General features: G+C 45.4%; 1 protein-coding gene across 2 annotated transcripts in view; it reads left to right on the top strand.

The window, feature by feature from the left end:
• The window catches only part of KAZN (kazrin, periplakin interacting protein), a 215521-nt gene that overhangs the window by 101706 nt on the left and 93346 nt on the right, over positions 1-20469 (top strand). For both annotated transcript variants that reach the window (XM_027859788.1, XM_027859789.1), the window contains exons 3-4: positions 10656-10792; positions 18810-18980. In XM_027859788.1, coding sequence (XP_027715589.1) covers positions 10656-10792; positions 18810-18980 — 308 coding nt within the window. The remainder of the gene's footprint in view (positions 1-10655; positions 10793-18809; positions 18981-20469) is intronic.

Genomic DNA, 20469 nt, shown 5'->3' with positions numbered 1-20469 from the left:
GGATGGATGGATGGATGGATGGATGGATGGATGGATGGATGGATGGATGGACGGATGGATGGATGGATGGAGTGCTTAGCCTTCTGCCTCTGCTGTTATTCATTCACATTGTACCAACTTTGCAGACTGACCTGTTTGTTCTCTAGTAACTTTTCCTTCCCAGTGTCTTTCCTCCTCCTCCTCCTCTTCCTCTACCCCCTCCCTGCTACAGATGTGCCCACGAGTTTGACTAAAGCCAATGACCTTGTGGTCTCAACTACTGACACACAACTCCATCTGTGACTTATTAGCATTTCATAGTCATTCTTTAATAGCCTGACTGGGAAGGAATTTGGAGGCTAGAGCAAGAATGTTCACTTGGCTTCAAAGGGAACCATTTCCAAGTGGCCCTGACCCCAGATGGGAGTTAACTTTCATTCTTCCTCCTTGGACTGCCTGGAGGCAGGGAGAATGTCAGGCTCTAAGGTGACATGCTCTGAAAGGGAGGAGAGGGTATTAGGTGTGGGAATTTCAGGATTCCAAAGGAAAAGAAGTCCATCCCTCAGCCTTTGGTGAGTGAAGATATTTGCCCTCTATCCCTCTGGCTCCATGGAAATACAACTCCTTCTAGCATTTTGAAGCTGGACAAGACCCCCTCTCCTTGAAGCCCTTATTCTGGACCTTTCTGCCTCTACCAAAATTGACCTAGGATCCTAGAATATCAGAGCTGGGAGGGGTCTTAGAACACAGAATATCAGAACTGGGAGGGCCTTTAGAACATAGAATGTCAGAGCTGGGAGGGCCCTTAGAACACAGAATGTCAGAACTGGGAGGGCCCTTAGAACACAGGATGTCAGTACTGGGAGGGCCTTTAGAACATAGAATGTTAGAACTGGGAGGGCCCTTAGAACACAGAATGTCAGAGCTGAGAGGGGCCTTAGAACACAGGATGTCAGAGCTGAGAGGGGCCTTAGAACACAGAATGTCAGAGCTGGGAGGGGCCTTAGAACACAGAATGTCAGAGCTCAAAGAGACCTTAGAGCAAAGAATGGTAAAGTAAATAAGACCCTTAGAACATCAAATATCTGAGTTCTCTTTTGAGAAGGGAGCCTCGGAACCCAAACTGATCTGAGGAGGATAGCAATTCCTTTTCCTCCCCAGTGCCTTTGAATTTTCCAGATAGGGTGCTTGCCAGAGGCAGAATGGTGCAGTGGTCAGAGCATTAGATTTTTTTTTTTTTTTTTTTTTTGAGCCAGAGGGCTTGCCCTCACTTTGCCTGTGACTTTCTCAGTGACTTTGGGCAAACCTCTCTTAGGCTGGGCCTCAGCATCCTCGTCTATAAAACAAGAAGAGGGTTGGATTTGATAACTTTGGAAGTTCTTTCTGGCTCTACCTCTGGTCCTATGAACCTGGTTCAGGCAGTGGTCTTCACTTTTGACCCTCCATCCACTTCTAGCCCCCTGCTCATAAGCCTCCTGTAGTGGTGATACTGCCCTGCTGCCTGGCTCTGGCTGATAGAAATGTAAAGCAGCCCTACACTCAGTTGATCACTAGTCTTACTATGCTTTGGCTGGAACAATAACCTTTATATTAACTTTGAAAACATCACAGTCAATGGCCCATTTCATGTCAGGCAGTACAGTGAAATTCAAATTGGGTTTGATCCAGGACTGCCAGGGAGAAGATGCAGGCAAAGGGATGCCCCTCAGCCCTCCCAGGCCACACAGGGAGGGTGAGCATTGCAAGGGACAGTGAACCTCAGGTCAGCGAATTACTCGACTGCTCATGGTGGGATGACCCAAAAACTAGACTGACACCCCCCCTTTCCAGCTCACTCTCAAACTGATGTGTGGGAAGATCATTCTGGGCGAAACTCTGGCTGGACCAGCATATTAGGAGGCAGCTAAAGAAATAATGGAATGCTTGAAAAGTCCTGTTTAAAAAACAAATGTTAAAAAATTTTGTTTATGTGTAATTGAGAAAAAAAAAAGCATAATAAAAATTAAATATAAAAAAAAAAAGGAAAGAAAAGTCCTGGACTAATTAGTGTGACTTTAAACAAGTCACTTTCCATTCCACTAATGAAAATAGTAACAATGATGACAAGCATTTATAGAGAGATTTAAGGATCATAGGCTTATGGGCTTAGACCCGGACAGAGCCTTCATGTCTCATTTAGTCTTTTCAGTTGTGTCCAACTCTTCGTGACCCAATTTGGAGTTTTCTTGGCAAAGATACTGGAGTGGTCTGTCATTTCTTTTTCTAGCTCATTTTATAGATGAAGAAACGGAGGCAAACAGGGTTAAGTGGCTTTCCCAGGATCACCCAGTTAGTAAGTGTCTGAGGCCAGATTTGAACTCAGGGAGATGGGTCTTCCTGACTCCGGGCCTTTCACTCTATGCACTATGGCGCCCCCTAGCTGCCCAAGGCACATTAAAGACCACCAGTTCCATTCCCCTCATTTTACAGATGAGGAAAAAGGGAAGTGGTTTGTCCAAGGTTACACAGCATGTTAATGGTTGGGACAGGCCTAGAACCCAGGTCTTCCACATCCTATTTCCATTATACCACAATAAATCTAAATGAAGGCAAGAGTTACAAGGCAGTATAATTCTGAAATCCACAGGTTAGGGCAGGAAGGTAATACACTATACTGTGTTAAGCTCTGGTGATACAAAGAAAGGCAAAAACACAGTCCCTGCCCTCAAGGAGCTTACAGTCTAATGAGACAAGGAGTAAATAAGTATGTACCAAGAAGGAAATTCTGGAGTTGACCTCAGAGGGAAGACGCTAAGATTAAGGCCAATTCCCTCATTTGACAGGTGAGGAAACTGAGGCCTAGGGAGTCTGAAGGGGCTTCCCCAGGGTCACACAGGCAGAAGTGGGGAAGGTACAGGATATATGTACCCACATCCTCACACTCTCGAGGTAGTGAGAGTCCTTTCCCTTATATCAAGCTGCCTCCTCAAAAGAATCAGAGGAAAGATTTGAATTGAGGTCCTTCCCATTCTGCTGCACCGACTTGTTGAATCCCCAAGTTGTAAAGTCTAGTTATTGAGAAGTGTCCTCCTCGACTCTGCTTTTAGGCAGAAAAAGACAAGGGAGGAGGAAATGAGCAAATGAGAAGCAAATGGGGGAGAGGGCAGGGAGGGGTGGCCAGTTCTTCCAACAGTCCATCCATAGGATACAATACATACATTCAGTGGGCCCCAGAGAACCATTCTGAAGTGAGCCATGACTTCAGACTAACAAGATTGTCTCAGACTTCCCTTGGCCATTACCTCCAGCTGGGTCTCCTCCCCTGCCTGAGCACACTTCTAGCTTCCTTTCATACAGTAAGTGTGAATTTACAAAGACCTCCTGACAGTCTAGACCTGCTCCCATCAAGCACCTACCTAGGAACAAGCCCAGAATTAGACACTGAGGTAAGCTAGGCTCCCTTGCTGCCCTCACGATGACATCATCTATGCAGTTTCTTCTGTCTTAAAATTTTATGCTCTGAAGTCCTTGCCAGTTAATACATTCTGGATTTTGAGATCCCTCCCCCCTACATCCGCACCAGCTCTGACAGTCTATGTCCTAAGGACTCTCCCAGTTCTAACATTCTGTGTCCTAAAGAGTCTCCCAAGTCTGGCATTCTGTGTCCTAAGGACCCTCCCAGCTCTGACATTCTATGTTCTAAGGATTCTCCCAGCTCTGACATTCTGTGTTCTAAGATCTCTTGAAGCTCTGACATTCTGTGCTCTGGTGGATGTTATGGGGTATTGATACTTCTCTGATAAATCAATGTTCAGGATAACCATAATTTCAGATCTCTATGTGTCCAGAAACCTCCTTAAGGTGGGGTCTTGGGTACCACCTACATGAGTAGGCAGCCTTTTGGAAAACTGGCTCTGTTGTCTGTCTATCATCCCCTGTTCCCATTCTCCCTACCCCCACCCCCACTTCATCTGAAGCTAGGAGTAGGAAGCCCTGGGGAAAGATTCATCCCTGAGTAATGACCCCTACCCCTGGGCTGAGGGTATCCAAAGGGTCAGAGCAGCTCAAAGCCCACATGCAACTTGGGAAACCTGATCCATAACAAGAGACGTAGTAGGAGAGACAGATTTTGTTTCCCTTTGGTGTGAGACATGTGGCCAGGCCACCTGGTCAGGGATGGCTTTTCAGAGACTTTTCCTTAGCAGACGTGGGCTACAAGGAGGGAGATTCCTGGAGGAGGGAGGAAGGAGCCAAGGCCAGGAATGTGGCCTGGCAAAGACAGGCTGTCCTCCTGCTGGGACTGGAGGGAACACCCTTCTGACAGACAGCCATCTGAGGCTGCAGCTGACCGTTTTCATGGGAAAAGGGTGGATTTTACTGGTACTGGAGTGGTTCCTCCACCCCTCAAGAGTGCTTCGGTTCAGACTTTCTGGGAAATATTTGCTTTTACAAGAAAGCAATATGGGATAGTGGAAAGAGTATTAACATTGAAGTCAAAGGATCTGAGTTTGAAGGACAGCTCTGCTACTCATAACCCAAATGACCTTGAGATACCAAATTGCCTATCTGACCTTCAGCCTTCCCCTCTAGAAAATAAAGGAATTGGACTGGGTCATCCCAAAGATCTTATCGAATATTAAATCCTCTAATAATAACAATAGCAATAATAATGTCTACATTTATCTTGGGTTAGCTGAGCCAAGTTATTATTATTAGGGGCATTTATGGGCTGTGGAATTTTTTGGAAGAGTGGTTGTCAGTCTGTTTCTTGGTCTGTGCATGAGTCTTCCCCCTACCCCAACCCTTTTCCCTACCATTTATGCCCAAAGCATAATTTTAAAAACAAATTTCCTCTATGTTTAATGTGATTGTACATGTATAGCCTATATCAGATTGCATGCCATCTTGGGGAAAAATTTAGAACTCAAAATTTTATAAAATTTAATAAAAGTAAATGTTAAAAACTAAAAATAAATAAATTTTTAAAAATTTATTTCCTCCCCCTATGTGATTAAATTAATTATTCGTAGCAAATTTAAATACATTTTTATAGCTACATTTTGTTTTCACATCACCTACATTTCCCAGTGTACCCTTCTCCCTCCCTTATAACAAAGAATAAAAAAAGGGAGAAGAAACTAACATTAGACATTAGACACACCCATGTCCATTAAACACACCTCTGCAAAGAAGCTGGGGGTGGGGGGGAGTCCCTTCTCATATCTCTTCTTTGGTCAGTCAGTCCACAAGCATTTATTAAGTGCTTACTATGTGCTCGACACTGTGCTAAGTGCTGAGAGTACAAAGAAAGGCAAAGACCACGTGCCTTGTCCTCAAGGAGCTTACATTCTAAAGTAGGAAAGAGCAGGTTAATAACTAGGCAGATGTGTGTGTGTGTGTATGAAGATATATATGTGTATATGTACATATATATGAAGATATGTGTGTATATATGAATGAAGATATGTGTTTATACATATGTGTGTGTATATATGTATATATATATATATGTATGTATGTATATGAATGAAGATGTGTGTGTGTCTGAAGTTAAAGGTCATCTCTGAGGGTGTTCCCTCTAACAGTGAGGAGAAGCAGAAAGTGTGGTCATTATAACTTCCCAGTGTTCAGTTTCCATCTTTTGTGGAACACAGAACATCCTTTCAATTTGCATTGCAGTCATCACGGCACAGTTTTCCTGGTTCTGCTAACTTCCCTTGGTATCATTAAATACAGTTATCCCTTCCACATCATGAGAATTAGGGGCGTGGCACCCCCCACAATGTGGAAAATCCTCATAAAAATTTTTGGCCCTCCCTTCGTACCAGAGAAGTTTGAATTTTTTCTTTTTCTTTTATGGGGTGTTTATAGCACTTTACTGTGAAGTTTGGGTTGATATTATATAATACTGTGCATATATTTTATGCATTTCTGAGTTTCTAAACTTTTTTCTGCGTCCTCTGTGGCTTCCACAAAACTCCCCAGAAATTCACATTTAATTTCTTATGCCGATCTGCGGTATATCGAAACTGCGATGGGGAAAGTCATAATGTGGAAGGGAAAACTGTGTAATAAATTCTTCATTTTCGTCATTTCTTACAACACAGTAATATTCATTCCCCTCTCAATGGATGCCTACTTTTCTTTGCTGTTAATGCTAACAATCTTGAGCTGTCCAAAAGTGAAATGGGCTGTCCCTGGAGATGCTGGGTTCTTCCTCACTGAAAGTGAAGGTCACCTGGCCATTTGTCAGTTTTATTGTAGAGAATAATCTTTTTCAGGTATAGAGTGGACTAGATGGTCACTAAGGTCCTTCCATTTCTCACATTCTGTGACTCGGTGACTTTTTCTTCTACTCGGCCCAAGAGGGCAGGAGGAACGATGGGCAAAGGATGCAAAGATGCTAACTGAGGCTTTATGGAAGGAAAACATTCCTAAGGATGACAGGTGGAACAATGGTAATGGTTTTTTTGTTTTGTTTTTGTTTTGGTTTTTTTTTGGCTAGGCAATGGGGTTAAGTGACTTGCCCAGGGTCACGTAGCTAGTAAGTGTTAAGTGTCTGAGATCGGATTTGAACTCAGGTCCTCCTGACTCCAGGGCCGGTGCTCTATCCCCTGCGCCACCTACCTGCCCCCTACAGTGGAAATGGAATAATAGACTTCCTTAAGAGGCAGTGGGTCCCTTCTTAATTTGGATTTCAAGCCAAGACTGGATGCATCTAGGGCACCTTTAGCATTTGGGAGCCTGTCCATCCACCTGCAGCAGAACTCTCCTCCGATTAGAGAGTAAGCTCTTTAAAGAGGACAAGGTTTGTGGCCTGTTTTCTGGGAGTGTCCCAAGCTCTTTGCCTCCTGCTTAGTGCATAGTCAGCATTTAATATTGCATCCATTCATTATTCATCCACCCTAGACTTGGAGTTGGAAAGGAACATGGAGGCCGTCTAATCCAACCTCTCCCCCCCCCTTTTTTTTTTCAGAGGAGGAAACTAAGGTTTACAGTAGTTAAGTGACTTGCCCAAGGTCACACAAATAGGAAGGAGCAGAGTTAGGATTTGAACTCAAGGTCTTTAGATTTCCCAGACAGTGATTGATCTTTTTTGTTTAGTTACAGATCGCACTAGGTGGCATCTGAGATCCCTTCTTGCCGACATTCTACAGGGTTTTGGACATGCTATTACACAACAGACTTATTTCTGGGGCCTGGCGATATTTGCACCTCCCCTGTCCCCTTTAGCAGCCGGGGACAGAACTACCACTTTTTTTTTTCCCTCTCTGACACCCTCTGTCAGGTTCTGGAGTCCTTGGGAGGCTGGTCTCCCATTGTGATGTGCATTCACCACAGCCCCAGCCTGTGGTGTGACATCATCCGTCACCATGGCAATGGTTCTGGTGGAGTTGCAGTGGAATGAATGGGACATGCCCGAGTGAACCAGGTTGATTAGGGAGGAAATTGGGGGCGGGGGCTGGCTGTCAAAGAGCAGGGACCAGATCTAGAGACGCTCAACAGATTTCTTAGATTATCATCAGCAAGTCTAGCTTGCGAGTGCTTGGGGATGAGTTTTGCTGGGGAAAGACACATATTTATGAGCATGAAAAAGGCAGTTTGAGGCTTGACAAATATAATGATAATATTGAGGGTTTGGTTTTTTTTTAAGTGGACCTGTGATGCCATTGCTATAGAAAGCTCTTAGTAAGGAAATTCCCTCTACCAATGCAGTTGGGTACATGCTCTCCAACTTACAGTCTTCAAGGTTGCTGGGGCTCTAAGAGGTTATTTGGGGCAGCTAGATCACTGGCCCTGGAGTCAGGAGAACCTGAGTCCAAATCTGGCCTTAGACATTTACTAGCTGTGTGATCCTGGGTAACTGAACCCTGAATCCTGTTTGCCTCAGTATCCTCATCTGTAAAATGAGTTGGAGGAGGAAATGGGAAACCACTGCAGTATCTCTGCCAAGAAAACCCCAAATGAAGTCACAGAAATCATATAGAACTGAAATGACTCAAAAACAACAACATCAAAAGAGGTTATTTGAGTTACCCAGGGTCACACAGGTGACAGAGTTGAGATTTGAATCCAGGTCATAGGATCCTCCATTAGAACTGGGAGGAACCTCAGAGTTCAATTCCTTCTTTATACAGATGAGGAAACTGAGGGCCCAAAGGGTTAAGTGACTTGCCCAAGGTCACCTAGTGTAAGTGGTAGAGCTGAGATTTGAACCCAGGGCCTCTGACTCCATATCCAGCAATCTTCCCACTTCCTCTCTCATGGGAGGGGTTGATGATGAGGTCCTAAATCTGAGCACTGAGGAAAACTGCCTGCCCAGGCATTCCCTGCCCCCATTCCCTGCTCCCTTGACACTTGCCCCAGGAGGGCAGCTTTTGCCATGGAGACCCCACACAGGGCACCAGGCTGGAGGGGTTTCCAGGGGGTTACTGCTGGAATGTTTCAGAACCTTGGGCTTCTTTTCTTATGGAACGCCATAATGCCGCCAGCCACCGCATCCCTGGGCTCCTCCAAGCTTTTGAAGCAAAATCTGTGCCAGGTTATTTTCCCTGGGGGTGGGAGGAGGAGGGCAAAGAGAGCACGGAAGGCATCTGGTGGTGGAAACTGCCTCCTCCCATTAGGGCAGCTCCATTTTGCAGTGGGGGAGGGGCCACCCTCATTTTCCCTGATAGAAAAATCACCCAGGTGACACGTTAATGACTTCTCTCCCGGCTTTCTCCAGCCCTCGGCTGTCATGGAGATGAGAGGAATGTGAGCCCTGGATTCCAGAGGGCTTCTCTCAGGGCCAGAGGAGTGGAAGCATTAATAGGCATTCGTGTTAGCTCCTGGGGTGGGGGGTGGGGGGCACCAAAGAAGCAGAACAGGGACATGTAAAGAACCTGAGGTAGGGGTCGCACGCTCTAGTTAACATTACTACCCCGGAGGCCATGGTCAGGTCATTTCTTTCTTAGCTTCGTGTTCCATATTGGGGAAATGAGGAGATTAGAGCAGATCGTCCCTGAGGTCTCGGTCAGCTTAAAGTCCGAAGAGAATCTTACAAGGCGCTGCCTCATGCACCCCATCTGTCTCCTTCCACTTTGGTGCCTTTGGCGTCTAGGGAAGGTGGTGTTCTCACTGTGGAGCAGGGGCTTTGCCCCATTCTCGCCACTTAGTGTTTTCTTTCTCCCTCTCTTTCTTCCTTTCTTCCTTCCTTCCTCCCTCCCTCCCTCCCTTCTTCCCTCCCTCTTTCCCTTTCTCCCTCCCTACCCCCTTTTCTTCCTTCCTTCCTTCCTCTTCTTTTCTTCCTTCCTCCTTCCTCCCTCTCTCCTTCTCTTTCCCTCCTTTTTGCCTCCTCCTTCCTTTCTTCTTCCCTTCCTCCCCCTCCCACCCTTCTCTACTCCATTCCTGTTTCGTTCCTTCCTTCCCTCCTCCCTCTTCTTCCTTCTCTCCCTACTTTCCTTCCTTCTTTTCACCTCCCTCCTTTTTACCTCCTTTCTTCCTTCCTTCCTCTCCCCTCCCTCCTTCCCTTCCCCTGTTCCTTTCTACCTCCCTCCTTCCCTTCCTCCTTCCTTCCCTCCCTTCTTCCCTTCCATTCCTTCTTTCCTCCCTGCCTTCTTCCCTCTATCCTTCCTTTTCTTCCTTTTCTCCCTCTTTCCCTTCTTCCTTCCTTCCTCCTTTTCTCCCTTTCTTCCTTCCTTCCTCCCTCCCTCCCTTTCCTTCCCAACTCCCAAAACCAGCACTCTATCTACTCTACTCTGCCGCCTACTTTACCTGTAATTGAGTTGCCTCTATTATTCTGATTTTGTTTGTGGGAATAGATGAGTGGGAGGATTGAGGGCCTGGCTGTCCAGTTATGAAGCCATCATTAGCTCAGCCATGGTGCTTGGCACACAGTAAGACAGGGATAGGGCGTCACCCTCTGGTTTTGGTCATTTCTGAATGAGGAAGCTTCCTGTCCCAGTGCGGGTCAGCATCTTCTTTTCATCTGATATTTGTCATTTCCCAAAGTACTGGTCACACAGCCTGCATGTATCAGTGGCTAGATCTGAACCTGTGTCTTCCCAGCTTCAAGGCCAGGTGTCTGTCCACCAGGTGGAGATTCTATTGGCACATAGTAGGTGCTCGTTAATCATTAAAACGTGCTTGTTGATTGGTTAATTGTAAGATCCCTTCAGAGGGCCACCCTGCCCCCCCACTCCTAGTGTGTCTCCTCCTGATGGATCTTTCACTGCCTTCTTCTGCCACATCAGGGAAGCGGTGTTTTAAGCGCTAGGAAATCCTTTGACAGATGGCAAGCTTAGGAAGAGACAAAGAGGGTTTCAGTAGCATGAAAAAGCCTTGTTTACTTGCTAAGAGGCTCCTCACCAGGTAAGATGTTTCATATTTTTAATCAAGCTGGGTCCCCAACCGTGGGTACAGGATCAGTTGGCAGCGTCTCTGGCCAGGGTGGATTGACAGCTTCTCCTCACTGGCTTTCAGGGAGCTCTGTGGTTCATTTCAATAGAACCCGATGTTCAAACTAGCTACTGTCTGGCCCCACAAAGTCAAGACAAGGGGACCCAAAGCCCCTCCCAGCAGGCTGGGCCATGGCCTCCTTCCACATCAGAAATCAGTGCTGATTCAGGAAGGGCCTGGTAAAGGATGGAGGCGGGGACAAGAAAAAGCCACCTTCCAACTCAGTCTCATGTTAATACCCTGTTCTCTCTTTCTCTAAGCCATGAAGGCCGATAGAAAGCGTTTGAAGGCCGAAAAGACAGACCTCGTGAGTCAAATGCAACAGCTCTATGCCACCCTGGAGAGCCGGGAGGAGCAGCTTCGGGATTTCATCCGGAACTATGAGCAGCACAGAAAAGTAAGGCCGATTGTCTTTGAATCACTATCTTATGACCTGCATGTGCCTAGGCATGCATGTACATGGGGGTGGGTGGGTGCTCATACAGGTATACAAGGTGCCACTCCTTGGTAGGAGCATAGGTGGAGAGCCATTGAGTCCATTTTACAGTTGAGGAAAGTGAGGCAGACAGGTTCTCAGGGATGGGAAACCTGCAGCCTTGAGGCCATAGTTTAGATTCAGTCAAAGGGTCGCACTTGAGGACCTAGAGGGACCACATGTGGCCTCAAGGCCGCAGGTTCCCCACTCCTGGGTTAGGTGACTTGCCCAGGATCACACACCTAGAAAATACTTAAGATAGAATTTGAGCACATATCTTCCATAATTCCAAGTCCATTATCCTAAGCAGATGTAGAGTGAGGAGATGGTGGGTGACTGGGACCAGGGTCTAACCATCCTATAGAAACCTCAACAAACCATGTTTCATATTATTCATTCCTTACGCTCTCAATTGACATGTTGCGCTAGAACCAGTGGGCCTTGATTCAAGTCCCATCTGTTGTTTTTGACCTGGGTGACCTTGGGTAAGACACTTAATCTCCCTAGAGCTCCCTTTTGTCATCTGTAAAATAAGGGATGGGACTAGTGGCCTCTGAAGCTTCTTCTGACTTTTTCTGTGACCTCTGAGATCACTTCCAGATCTCGGTCTAGGATTTTATGATCTAAAGATGGGATGGATGGATAGATAGGTGGATACATGGGTGGATGGATGGGTGGATGGATGAGTGGATGGATGGGTGGATGGATGGATGGATAGATGGATGGATCTATGGATGGGTGGGTGGATGGATGGATGGATGGATGGATGGATGACTAGATGGGTAGATGATGGGTGGATGAATGGGTAGGTAGATAGGTGAGTGACTAGATGAATGGATAGATTGACGGGTAGATGAGTGGGTAGATGGATGGATGGATGGATGGATGGGTTGGTAGATGTCTAGATAGATGTATATACCTCATAAGGGAAGCAGTATATACAAAGTAAATGAAATAACACGTGTAAAGTGAAAGTCGGATAAGGATAGACTAGATCTGTGGTTTCATTAGCCCAGGGAACCTACCAATGCAGGTTCTCTTTGTAACAGAATTTGAATTTTGCTACTTTAAATTTAAATACTTTATCAATCAACAAATTTTTGCTAAATTCTAAGGCACATAACATTGTTTTAGGCAGAGGTAGAGCAGGGAAGAGGGGAGAGAAATACAAGATTTAGATAGGACAGTCCTTGCCTCCATGGCACATACCTTCAACTATGAGGTTTAGACAAACCCAGTAATTGTAATACACACCATTACCAGGTAGGTGAATTTGAGAGGTATAAAGCAAAGTGTGTTTGAGGTCATGGGGGGGGGGGTCTCATTTCTAATTAGGGGAACTAGGGAAGGCTTCCTGGAAGAGGCAGCTATCTTGGTGAGATGTGGACATGGTTGGGAATCTATCAGGTAGAAAGGAGGGGGCGCCCATTTTTCTAATGGTGACCATTGCACCATCTCGGGAATGAAATCTGGCTCAGCAGCTGCATTGCCACTCTTCGACATTGTTGTTTCTATTCCCATGGTGCATCTCTTTCCTTTTTCCTCCTGGCTGACCATGGCCACCCCTAAGGGATGGACTGACTTAGCCAGTCCCTTCAGATCCTTCTATCCTGAGATAATGATGCATACTCCCTGGGGACTTGGGACCCCCAGAGGTGGCCTGCTTTCAGGATGCTGACACAGTTCAAGTTCATGCCTGTCCCCGAGGTCCTTGGCTGCCTGGATGTCACTGCTGCTCTACTGTCCACAGGAAATGGATATGCTTGCCTTGAAGTTGGCTTCTCTGTTCTGTTAACTAAGGTTACCGATGATAAGTGGACAGCCTATGAAATCAGAAGAGAGAAAAAAATTAATTGGGGAGCAAGAGAAGAGGCATTGAAGAGCTCTCATTCAGTCAAAGTGGAACAATGCATTTTAGAGGGACGTTCAGAGCAAAGGCATCTGGGGATTGAGAGCAGAGGCCGTGTACTGCTGCGACGCTCTGCTTGACAGATAGGTTCCCTCAAAATAGGGACTTCCCTGAACTTACCACAACCTTTGGCCTACAACTGGGTTTCTCAAACAGGGAACCCCAGGATCTCTGGGACCATGAGAGTTCTCTGAACAACCCTTGTGGGAATCCCAGGACCTCTGACCTTTTTTCCTAATTGCCTCTTCCTCTTCCTCTATTCCCCAGTTAGAAGGCTTTCCCCTTAGTTTCTTCTTCCCATACATGGAAGAAACATGCTTACTAATCTCCTCTCCTAGGTTTCTGGCAGAGATCATGCATTTAGAGCTGGGAGGGCCCTTAGAACACAGAACACAGAATATCAGAACTGGGAGGGTGCTTAGAACACAGGACTTCAGAGCTAGGAGGGGCCTTAGAACACAGGATGTCAGAGCTGGGAGGGCCCTTAGAATACAGAATGTCAGAGGGGGATTTTAGAGGTCATAGAGCCCTACTCTCTCATTTTACAAACAGTACAGCTCAGGCCCAGAGAGGGAGAGTGATTTGCCCAAGGGTCACACTTCCATTGAAAAGAGAAACATACTTACAGACAGCTGAATCTGCAGATCTAGAAAACAGATTTACTCGTTTAAAACCAATCAAACTGTGAGCTAATTGGCCCATGGATTGCATTTGTGATAAGCTGAGTTGGTGAGGATCAAGGCAGAACTGCTTACCCTTGAGGCACTGTCAGCCCAGCATCCCCTCCCCCACATCTTCCACCCCACATAGATCAGAGCCAGGCAGGGTTAGGGCTAGAATTGTGCTGAGTCTAAGTCTTGGCTAAAGCTTGCTGTGACTCTGTGGGGCTGTGAAGGGAAGAGCCAAAGTAGACACGGAGGGAACAAGGCTGTCTCTGGGCCTGCCAGGATAGACCCCCACACTGCGACACTCGTACACATTGTGCAGAATGAACTCCCTTGTGAATGAATGGCTGTGGTCTGCAGGGAAACTCGGGACATCTCCAAGTCCAGCCATGAAATCCCGCCTTCCAGGCAGTGTTTCCAGAATGAAAATTGCCTACGAAAGATACATCTTGTAGATTTCGTGGTTAGAAATCACCTACTCCTCCTCTGCCCCTTTTAGACCATTATCAGCTAGGGGCAGCCACACACAGTACACAGAGCTCTGGACCTGGAGCGAGGAAGACCTGAATTCAAGTGAATACTTACTACTGCATGACCCTGGGCAAGTGACTTCACCTCTGTTTGCCTCAGTTTCCTCGTCTGAAAAAATGGGGATGATAATAGCCCCCATCTTCCTGGGTTGTTTTGAGGACCACATGAGATGATGTTTGTAAAGTAGTAGTGCCTGGCATATACTAAACATATATAAACATTAGGTGCTGTTGTTATCATCATCATTACTATTATTTATTATGATCTCATGCCTGGATGATGAGAAATTAGAAATTGCTAGGACTAGAAGGTTACAGATGTGGGAGGGGGCGGGTCCAAAGAAGGGGCGGGGCAGGAAGAAGAGATACCTTATCAGAGGAAGGGATGGTGAAGGATCATAAGGCCAACCTCCTCCTTTTACAGATGAGGAAAGTGAGGCCAAGCATAGTTAAGTAACTTGCCTATCATCACTCAGGTGATCAATGCCAGAGGCAGGATTTAAACACAGGCCCTCTGACTCCAGAGTGAGGGCTTTCTGCTATACCACACTGGAACATTTGTCTTGTTAGACAAAGGAAGGCTAGGCTAGGGAAACCTCTGGTCACCAAATCTCCATATAGCCTCCCAGCTGTTCTCCTGGCTTCTGTCCCCCCCAACCCCCACCTCCCTGCCCCTGCTCCAATCCATTCTGCTGCTCTGAGGGGGCAGGATTATACAATTGAAAATTCTGCATAGTACATAGCACCGTGCTTGGCACATAGTAGGCACTTTATAAAATGTTTATTGTTTATTTTTGGTTGAATAGAATGGAAACAGAAAAGACTTCAGAGCCAAGGTTGTGATGGGGGAAAGGAAGAGAGAGAAGGAGGAAGAGGGAGAGCAGACAGAGGGAGGGAGAGAAAAGATCGGGGTGGGGGGGAGAGAGAGAGATTGTGTGTTAGGGGTAAGGAAATAGTGACCCCTTTTCATCTAAAAACATTTATTACTTAGCTATCATGTATACTGTTCAATATGAATCGCCAGAGCTATTTCAGGTTCTAATCCTTATGGTACCTGGCCTCCCCACCTCTTCAGATGATTATTACCCTAACTATGACCAAAGAAACCAGCATCCAACTTCTATTTCACCTGCTTCCCAAATTGACCAAAATAATGCTATCAGAAATGAGCAAATGGGATCACAGGTTTAAAGTCTGAAGGAGTCTCAGTGGTTACACAGTCCAGCCCCATTTCTTTCCCTCTCCTGAAGTCACAGGCAGGAGGACTGGTACCAGTTAGGTAGAAAACCAGAAATTCCCTTGCTGGAATAGAAGGTTCCAGATATTATCAGTTAGTCTACAAGCATTTACTAAGCACCTACTATGTGCCAGGCACTGTACTAGATTCTGAAGATACAAAGAAAGGTAAAAGACTGTTCCTGCTCTCAAGGAGCTCAGAGGGAGACAAAATAGAGACAGCTGTATGTACAAACAAGATATATGCAGGATCTATTGGAGATAATCAACAGTGAAGGCAGCAGATGGTGGGAGTAATCCAAGACTGAGGCTTGGAGGGGTGGGCAGAGAATGGAGGGATGGGACAAGGGGAAAAAAAAGAAGACATACCAGCATAAGAGGAAGAGCTAGGACAAAGGCAGCAGCCTGTTGGACAGAGAGAGCCCAGAACACCAAAAGAGTCTATGATCACTAGATGACCAGATTTGGAAACTGAGGCCCAGAGAGGTGAATTAGCTTAGTTAGGTTCACAAAAGTAGTAAATTGTTGAGCCTCTCTACACCTAGAGTGGGAGTTTTAATACACCTTCCTCGCCTCAAACACACACCAACATACATACATTCCTCTTTGCCCCTGACTCTGCCCCACAATGAGAAAGAACTGGCAGGAGCAGCTAGGTGGTACAGTGAATAGAGCACCACCCCTGGAGTCAGGAGGAGCTGAGTTCAAACCCAGCCTCAGACACTTACTAGCTGTGTGACACTGGGCAAATCACTCAACCTTGATTGCTTCGAAGGAAGGAAGGAGCTAGTTTCTTTTTACTATAAAACCGTGGTTTCTCCTGCTGTCACCCAAACCCAAGGACCAAAGGCCTGGCTCTCTTTCTTAACAGACAAGAGCCATGCACCAGCTCGTGGCTTCTTAACATGTAGGAAAATCTGAGTCTCTGATTCATTTTTTACAAAGTGAGACTGTAGTATAGAATGAAGTTGTGAAAAGTGGACTGACTGGCTACCTTTCTTTATAGCAGGCATCCTTACCCAGAGATCCACATGGATAAATTTCAGGGTATTCATGAATTTAGACTGAAAAAATATTTATCTTTATTTTCACTAACCTCCAACTGAAATTTAGCATTTCCTTCAATTATTTTTAAATTGTTTATTATTTTTATTTGTACTCCCCCCCATTTTTTTAAACATTTTTATTTAAAGTTTTGAGTTCCAAATTCTATCCCTCCCTTCCCTCCTCTCCCCCCTCCCTGAGACAGTAAGCAATCAGATATAGATTATACATGTTCAATTGTTATTGACTATATGACTATATTAGTCATTTTGCACAAGAAGACTCAAATAAAAGAAAAAGAATGAAAGAAAGAAAGTGAAAAATAGCATGCGTCAGTCTGTATTCAGTCAATATCAGTTCTTTCTGTGGAGGCGGACAGTATGCTTCATCATTAGTCCCTTGGGATTGTCTTGGATCATTGTATTGCTGAGAATAGCTAAGTCATTCACAGTTCTTCATTATACAATGTTGCTGTTACAATGTTCTCCTGGTTCTGTTCACTTCATTATGCATCAGTTCATGTAAGTCTTTCCAGGTTTTTCTGAAATCATCCTGCTTGTCATTTCTTATAGCACAATAATATTCCATTACAATCACATACCGTAGTTTTTTAGCCATTCCCCAATTGATGGACATCCCTTCAATTTCCAATTCTTATCCACCACAAAAAGAGCTGCTATAAATATTTTTGTACAAATAGGTAGGTCCTTTTCCCTTTTTCTGGATGTCTTTGTAATGTAGACCTAGCAGTGGTGTTGCTGGATCAAAGAGTATGCAGAGTTTTATAGCCCTTTGACATATACTTTTAAAATTAATTTGACCCTCCCACTACCCGCCTCTTCCAATTGAGCATTTTTTCTAAAAGAAAAACAAACCCTTCAGTACATAGCTACATAGTTGAGCAAAACAAATTTCCACAAAGTAGCCATGTCTAAGAATGTATGTCTTCCTCTGCCTTTTAAGTTCATTCCCCCTCTGTCAGGAAGTGAATGGCATGCTTCGTTATTATATCTTCATTCGTTTAGTCTCATTTTATCATTGAATTGATAAGGGTTCTAAAGTCTTTCACAATTGTTGTTCTTAGTCTCCTGGTTCTGCTCACTTCACCCCGCATCAGTTGATAAAGATCTTCCCAGTTTCCTTTGAAATTGTCCATTTTGTCATTTCTTAGGGTATAATAGTATTCCATTACATTCATATGCCACAATTTATTTAACTGTTCCCCGGTAGGAGAACAACCCTTTAGCTTCAGATTTTATTGCACTAGAAAAAAAAAAACTTTGTTCAGTTATTTTAAAACCTTATTCTGATAAAAGGTTAAGAACTCCAGGTCTAAGCTAACTGTTTCTGTCTCTGTGTCTGTTTGTCTCTCTGTCTCTCTTCTGTCTCTGTCTGGCTCTTTCTCCTTCTCTATCTTTATCACTGTCTCTCTCACATACACACACACACACACACACACACACTTTACCCCCCCTCTTCCCACTATGATGTGTTAGGGTCAGCTTCTGACTGAGAGATTGATGAGGGGAAAAAGTCACTACCAGAGGCAACTCTAGGGGCCCCAGCTTTAGCTGAACTGGAGGCTGCCCTTTATCCCAAGGGGGTCATAACCATCCAGAAATACCTTTAAGCCAGCAGAGTGAAAACCCAACTTGGAGTTTGTTTACTTTATCTAGGGGAGGGGGCAAGGTCATTCAACTGTGGGATTGATTCCTCTTTCTCCCCATGAGAAAGCAATTCCCATGCTTAGGAAGAAGAACGGGGGCAGGACAGAGGAGAAAGTGCATATGTGGCCTAATGTGAGGGAAGGGGGGCAGGAGAACCTCAATGTCCACTCAGTTGATCAGTGATTAAAATTCGTAAGGTCATGGATGTAGAACTGAAGGGGACCTTTAAAACCATCGAGTCCAGCCCATTGACTTAGGACCATAAGATCATAGATTTAAAATTGGAAAGGACTTTAGAAACTACCAAGTCTAATCTCGTTTTTACAGATAAGGAAACTGAGGCAACAGAGAGATTGAGTGACTTTCCCAGAATCACAAAGGTAGTAAATCCTTGAGGTGAGATTAGAACACAGGTCTTCCTGACTCCAAGTTCTATCAACACCCTCTCCACAATGCCATCCTGCCTCCCCTTTTAGAAGTTCAGGCCATATTTCCCTTTTTCTTCAGACATTGGCTGCTAGCCCCCTCCATCTCTTCCCCTTTACTTCAGGGAGGGCCTCAAATTTCATAGCCCTCAGAAGGAGGTAACAGTGTGATATGGCTGATGCAGCTAACAGAACATGAGCTCCTCATTCTTCATCCTTGTGTACATCAGTGACTGCCACAGTGCCTAGCACATACATAGTAGGCACTTATAAAGTGTTTACTGACCACGTGCTTGGCTGCTATGGAGAAACATGCTATCCAAGAATAAAGAGGGGATAGTCCTCAGGCCCCAGCTACGGAACAGTGTTCCACTCTGGACACTTGAATGTGGAAAAGACCTGGCTGAGGCCAGAGGAGATGCTCTTGAGCTCCTTAATGCCTAGCATTGCTTTCTTTCCACAGGAGAGTGAGGATGCGGTCAAAGCCCTGGCAAAAGAGAAGGACCTTTTAGAGCGGGAGAAGTGGGAGCTGCGCCGGCAAGCCAAAGAAGCTACAGACCACGCCACATCCCTGCGGTCACAGCTGGACCTGAAGGACAACAGAATGAAGGAGCTTGAGGCTGAGCTGGCCATGGTAAGACACTCCGGCCCTCCCCTTGCTCTGCTGCGGCCAATGGGGAGAGGTAATTCAGCATATAACAACAACAACAATAATAATAGTGCAGGGTCTTAACATCTTCATGGTCATTGTGTAGAATAAGTCGCTGTCTAGGCAGTCATGTGAGCACACTAGAGAGAAGGTTGGACTTGGAGTCAGAGGACCTGGTTAAAATCCAGCGCTGCTATTTACTACTTTCGTGACCTTGGTTTCTGAGCCTCAGTTGCCTCATCTGTAAAAATGTGGAGTTGGATTTGATGACCTCTTCCGCCACTTTCAGCTCTAAATCAGTGATCTTAAGACATTGATATAAATTTCACCCAAGAAGGTCTTGTCAATTCAGTCCAGTTCATGAAGTACTGATTAAACACCTACTGTGTGCCAGGCATTGTTCTAGGCAGGAGGCATAGGAAGACAAAACTAAATCTAAGGCATCTTAAGGACTTTCTGTTTCCCAAGGGGAGGATGGGAGGCTGAGGCGGGTAGCATGTGGCATAAATGAATACAAAGTCATTGTTCATTTGTGCAATTGTGTCTGCCTCTTTGTGGCCCCATAGACCATATTGTCCATGGAGTTTTCTTGGCCAAGATACTGGAGTGGTTTGCCATTTCCTTCTGCAGCTCATTTTTACAGATGAGGAAACTGAGGCAAACAGGGTCAAGTGACTTGCCCAGGGTCACACAGCTAGTAAGTATCTGAGGTCATATTTGAACTCAGGCCTGGCTCTCTGTCCATTGCACCACCTAGCTACCTCCAAATGCAAACTACATATAGACTAATTTCAGTAAAGAATGACTACTAACAACTGGTGGTGATCTGGGAAAATGTCCCATAGGAGGCAGTACCTGGGCCAAGCCTTGAAAGAAACCAAGTATTCTTTTTTTTTTTTTTTTTTGGCTAGGCAATGGGGTTAAGTGACTTGCCCAGAGTCACACAACTAGTAAGTGTTATGTGTCTGAGGCCTGATTTGAATTCAGGTACTCCTGAATCCAGGGCTGGTGCCCTATCCACTGCACCACCTAGCTGCCCCGAAACCAAGAATTCTAAGAGTCATAACAGAAAAGGAGTAGGGGAAAAGCCAACGTGGGAAACTACTCCCTTGATACAGATCACAGCTTGTCTGTGACCCAATTTGAAGCCCATTGGAATTGTGTAAATTAAATAGAGCTTATATGCTATAACAGGATGACCCAGCTAGGAAGTGCCAGGGTCAAGATTTGAACTGAGATCTTTCCCAGCCCAGGTCTCTATCCAGAATGACCTGCCACCTCTCAAGACATGTCATTGCGGAGAGAAATAGTTGTGAGGAGCCCGGAATCCACCAGTGCTGTTGGAGGGGTCCAGTGGTTCAGACCCTGAGCCCTGGATCTATGATGGTCAATACCACCTTTCCTGTCAGCATTTTTAGGGCTGAAGTGAGGTCCCTTCTGTTCTGTATGTCATGGCGGTTAGAGCGTTAGACTT

The sequence above is a fragment of the Vombatus ursinus genome, unplaced genomic scaffold (assembly GCF_900497805.2).
Source record: "Vombatus ursinus unplaced genomic scaffold, bare-nosed wombat genome assembly UNPS02014172.1, whole genome shotgun sequence".
Taxonomy (NCBI): Eukaryota; Metazoa; Chordata; class Mammalia; order Diprotodontia; family Vombatidae; genus Vombatus; species Vombatus ursinus.
This window is presented reverse-complemented; position numbering and strand designations above follow the sequence as displayed.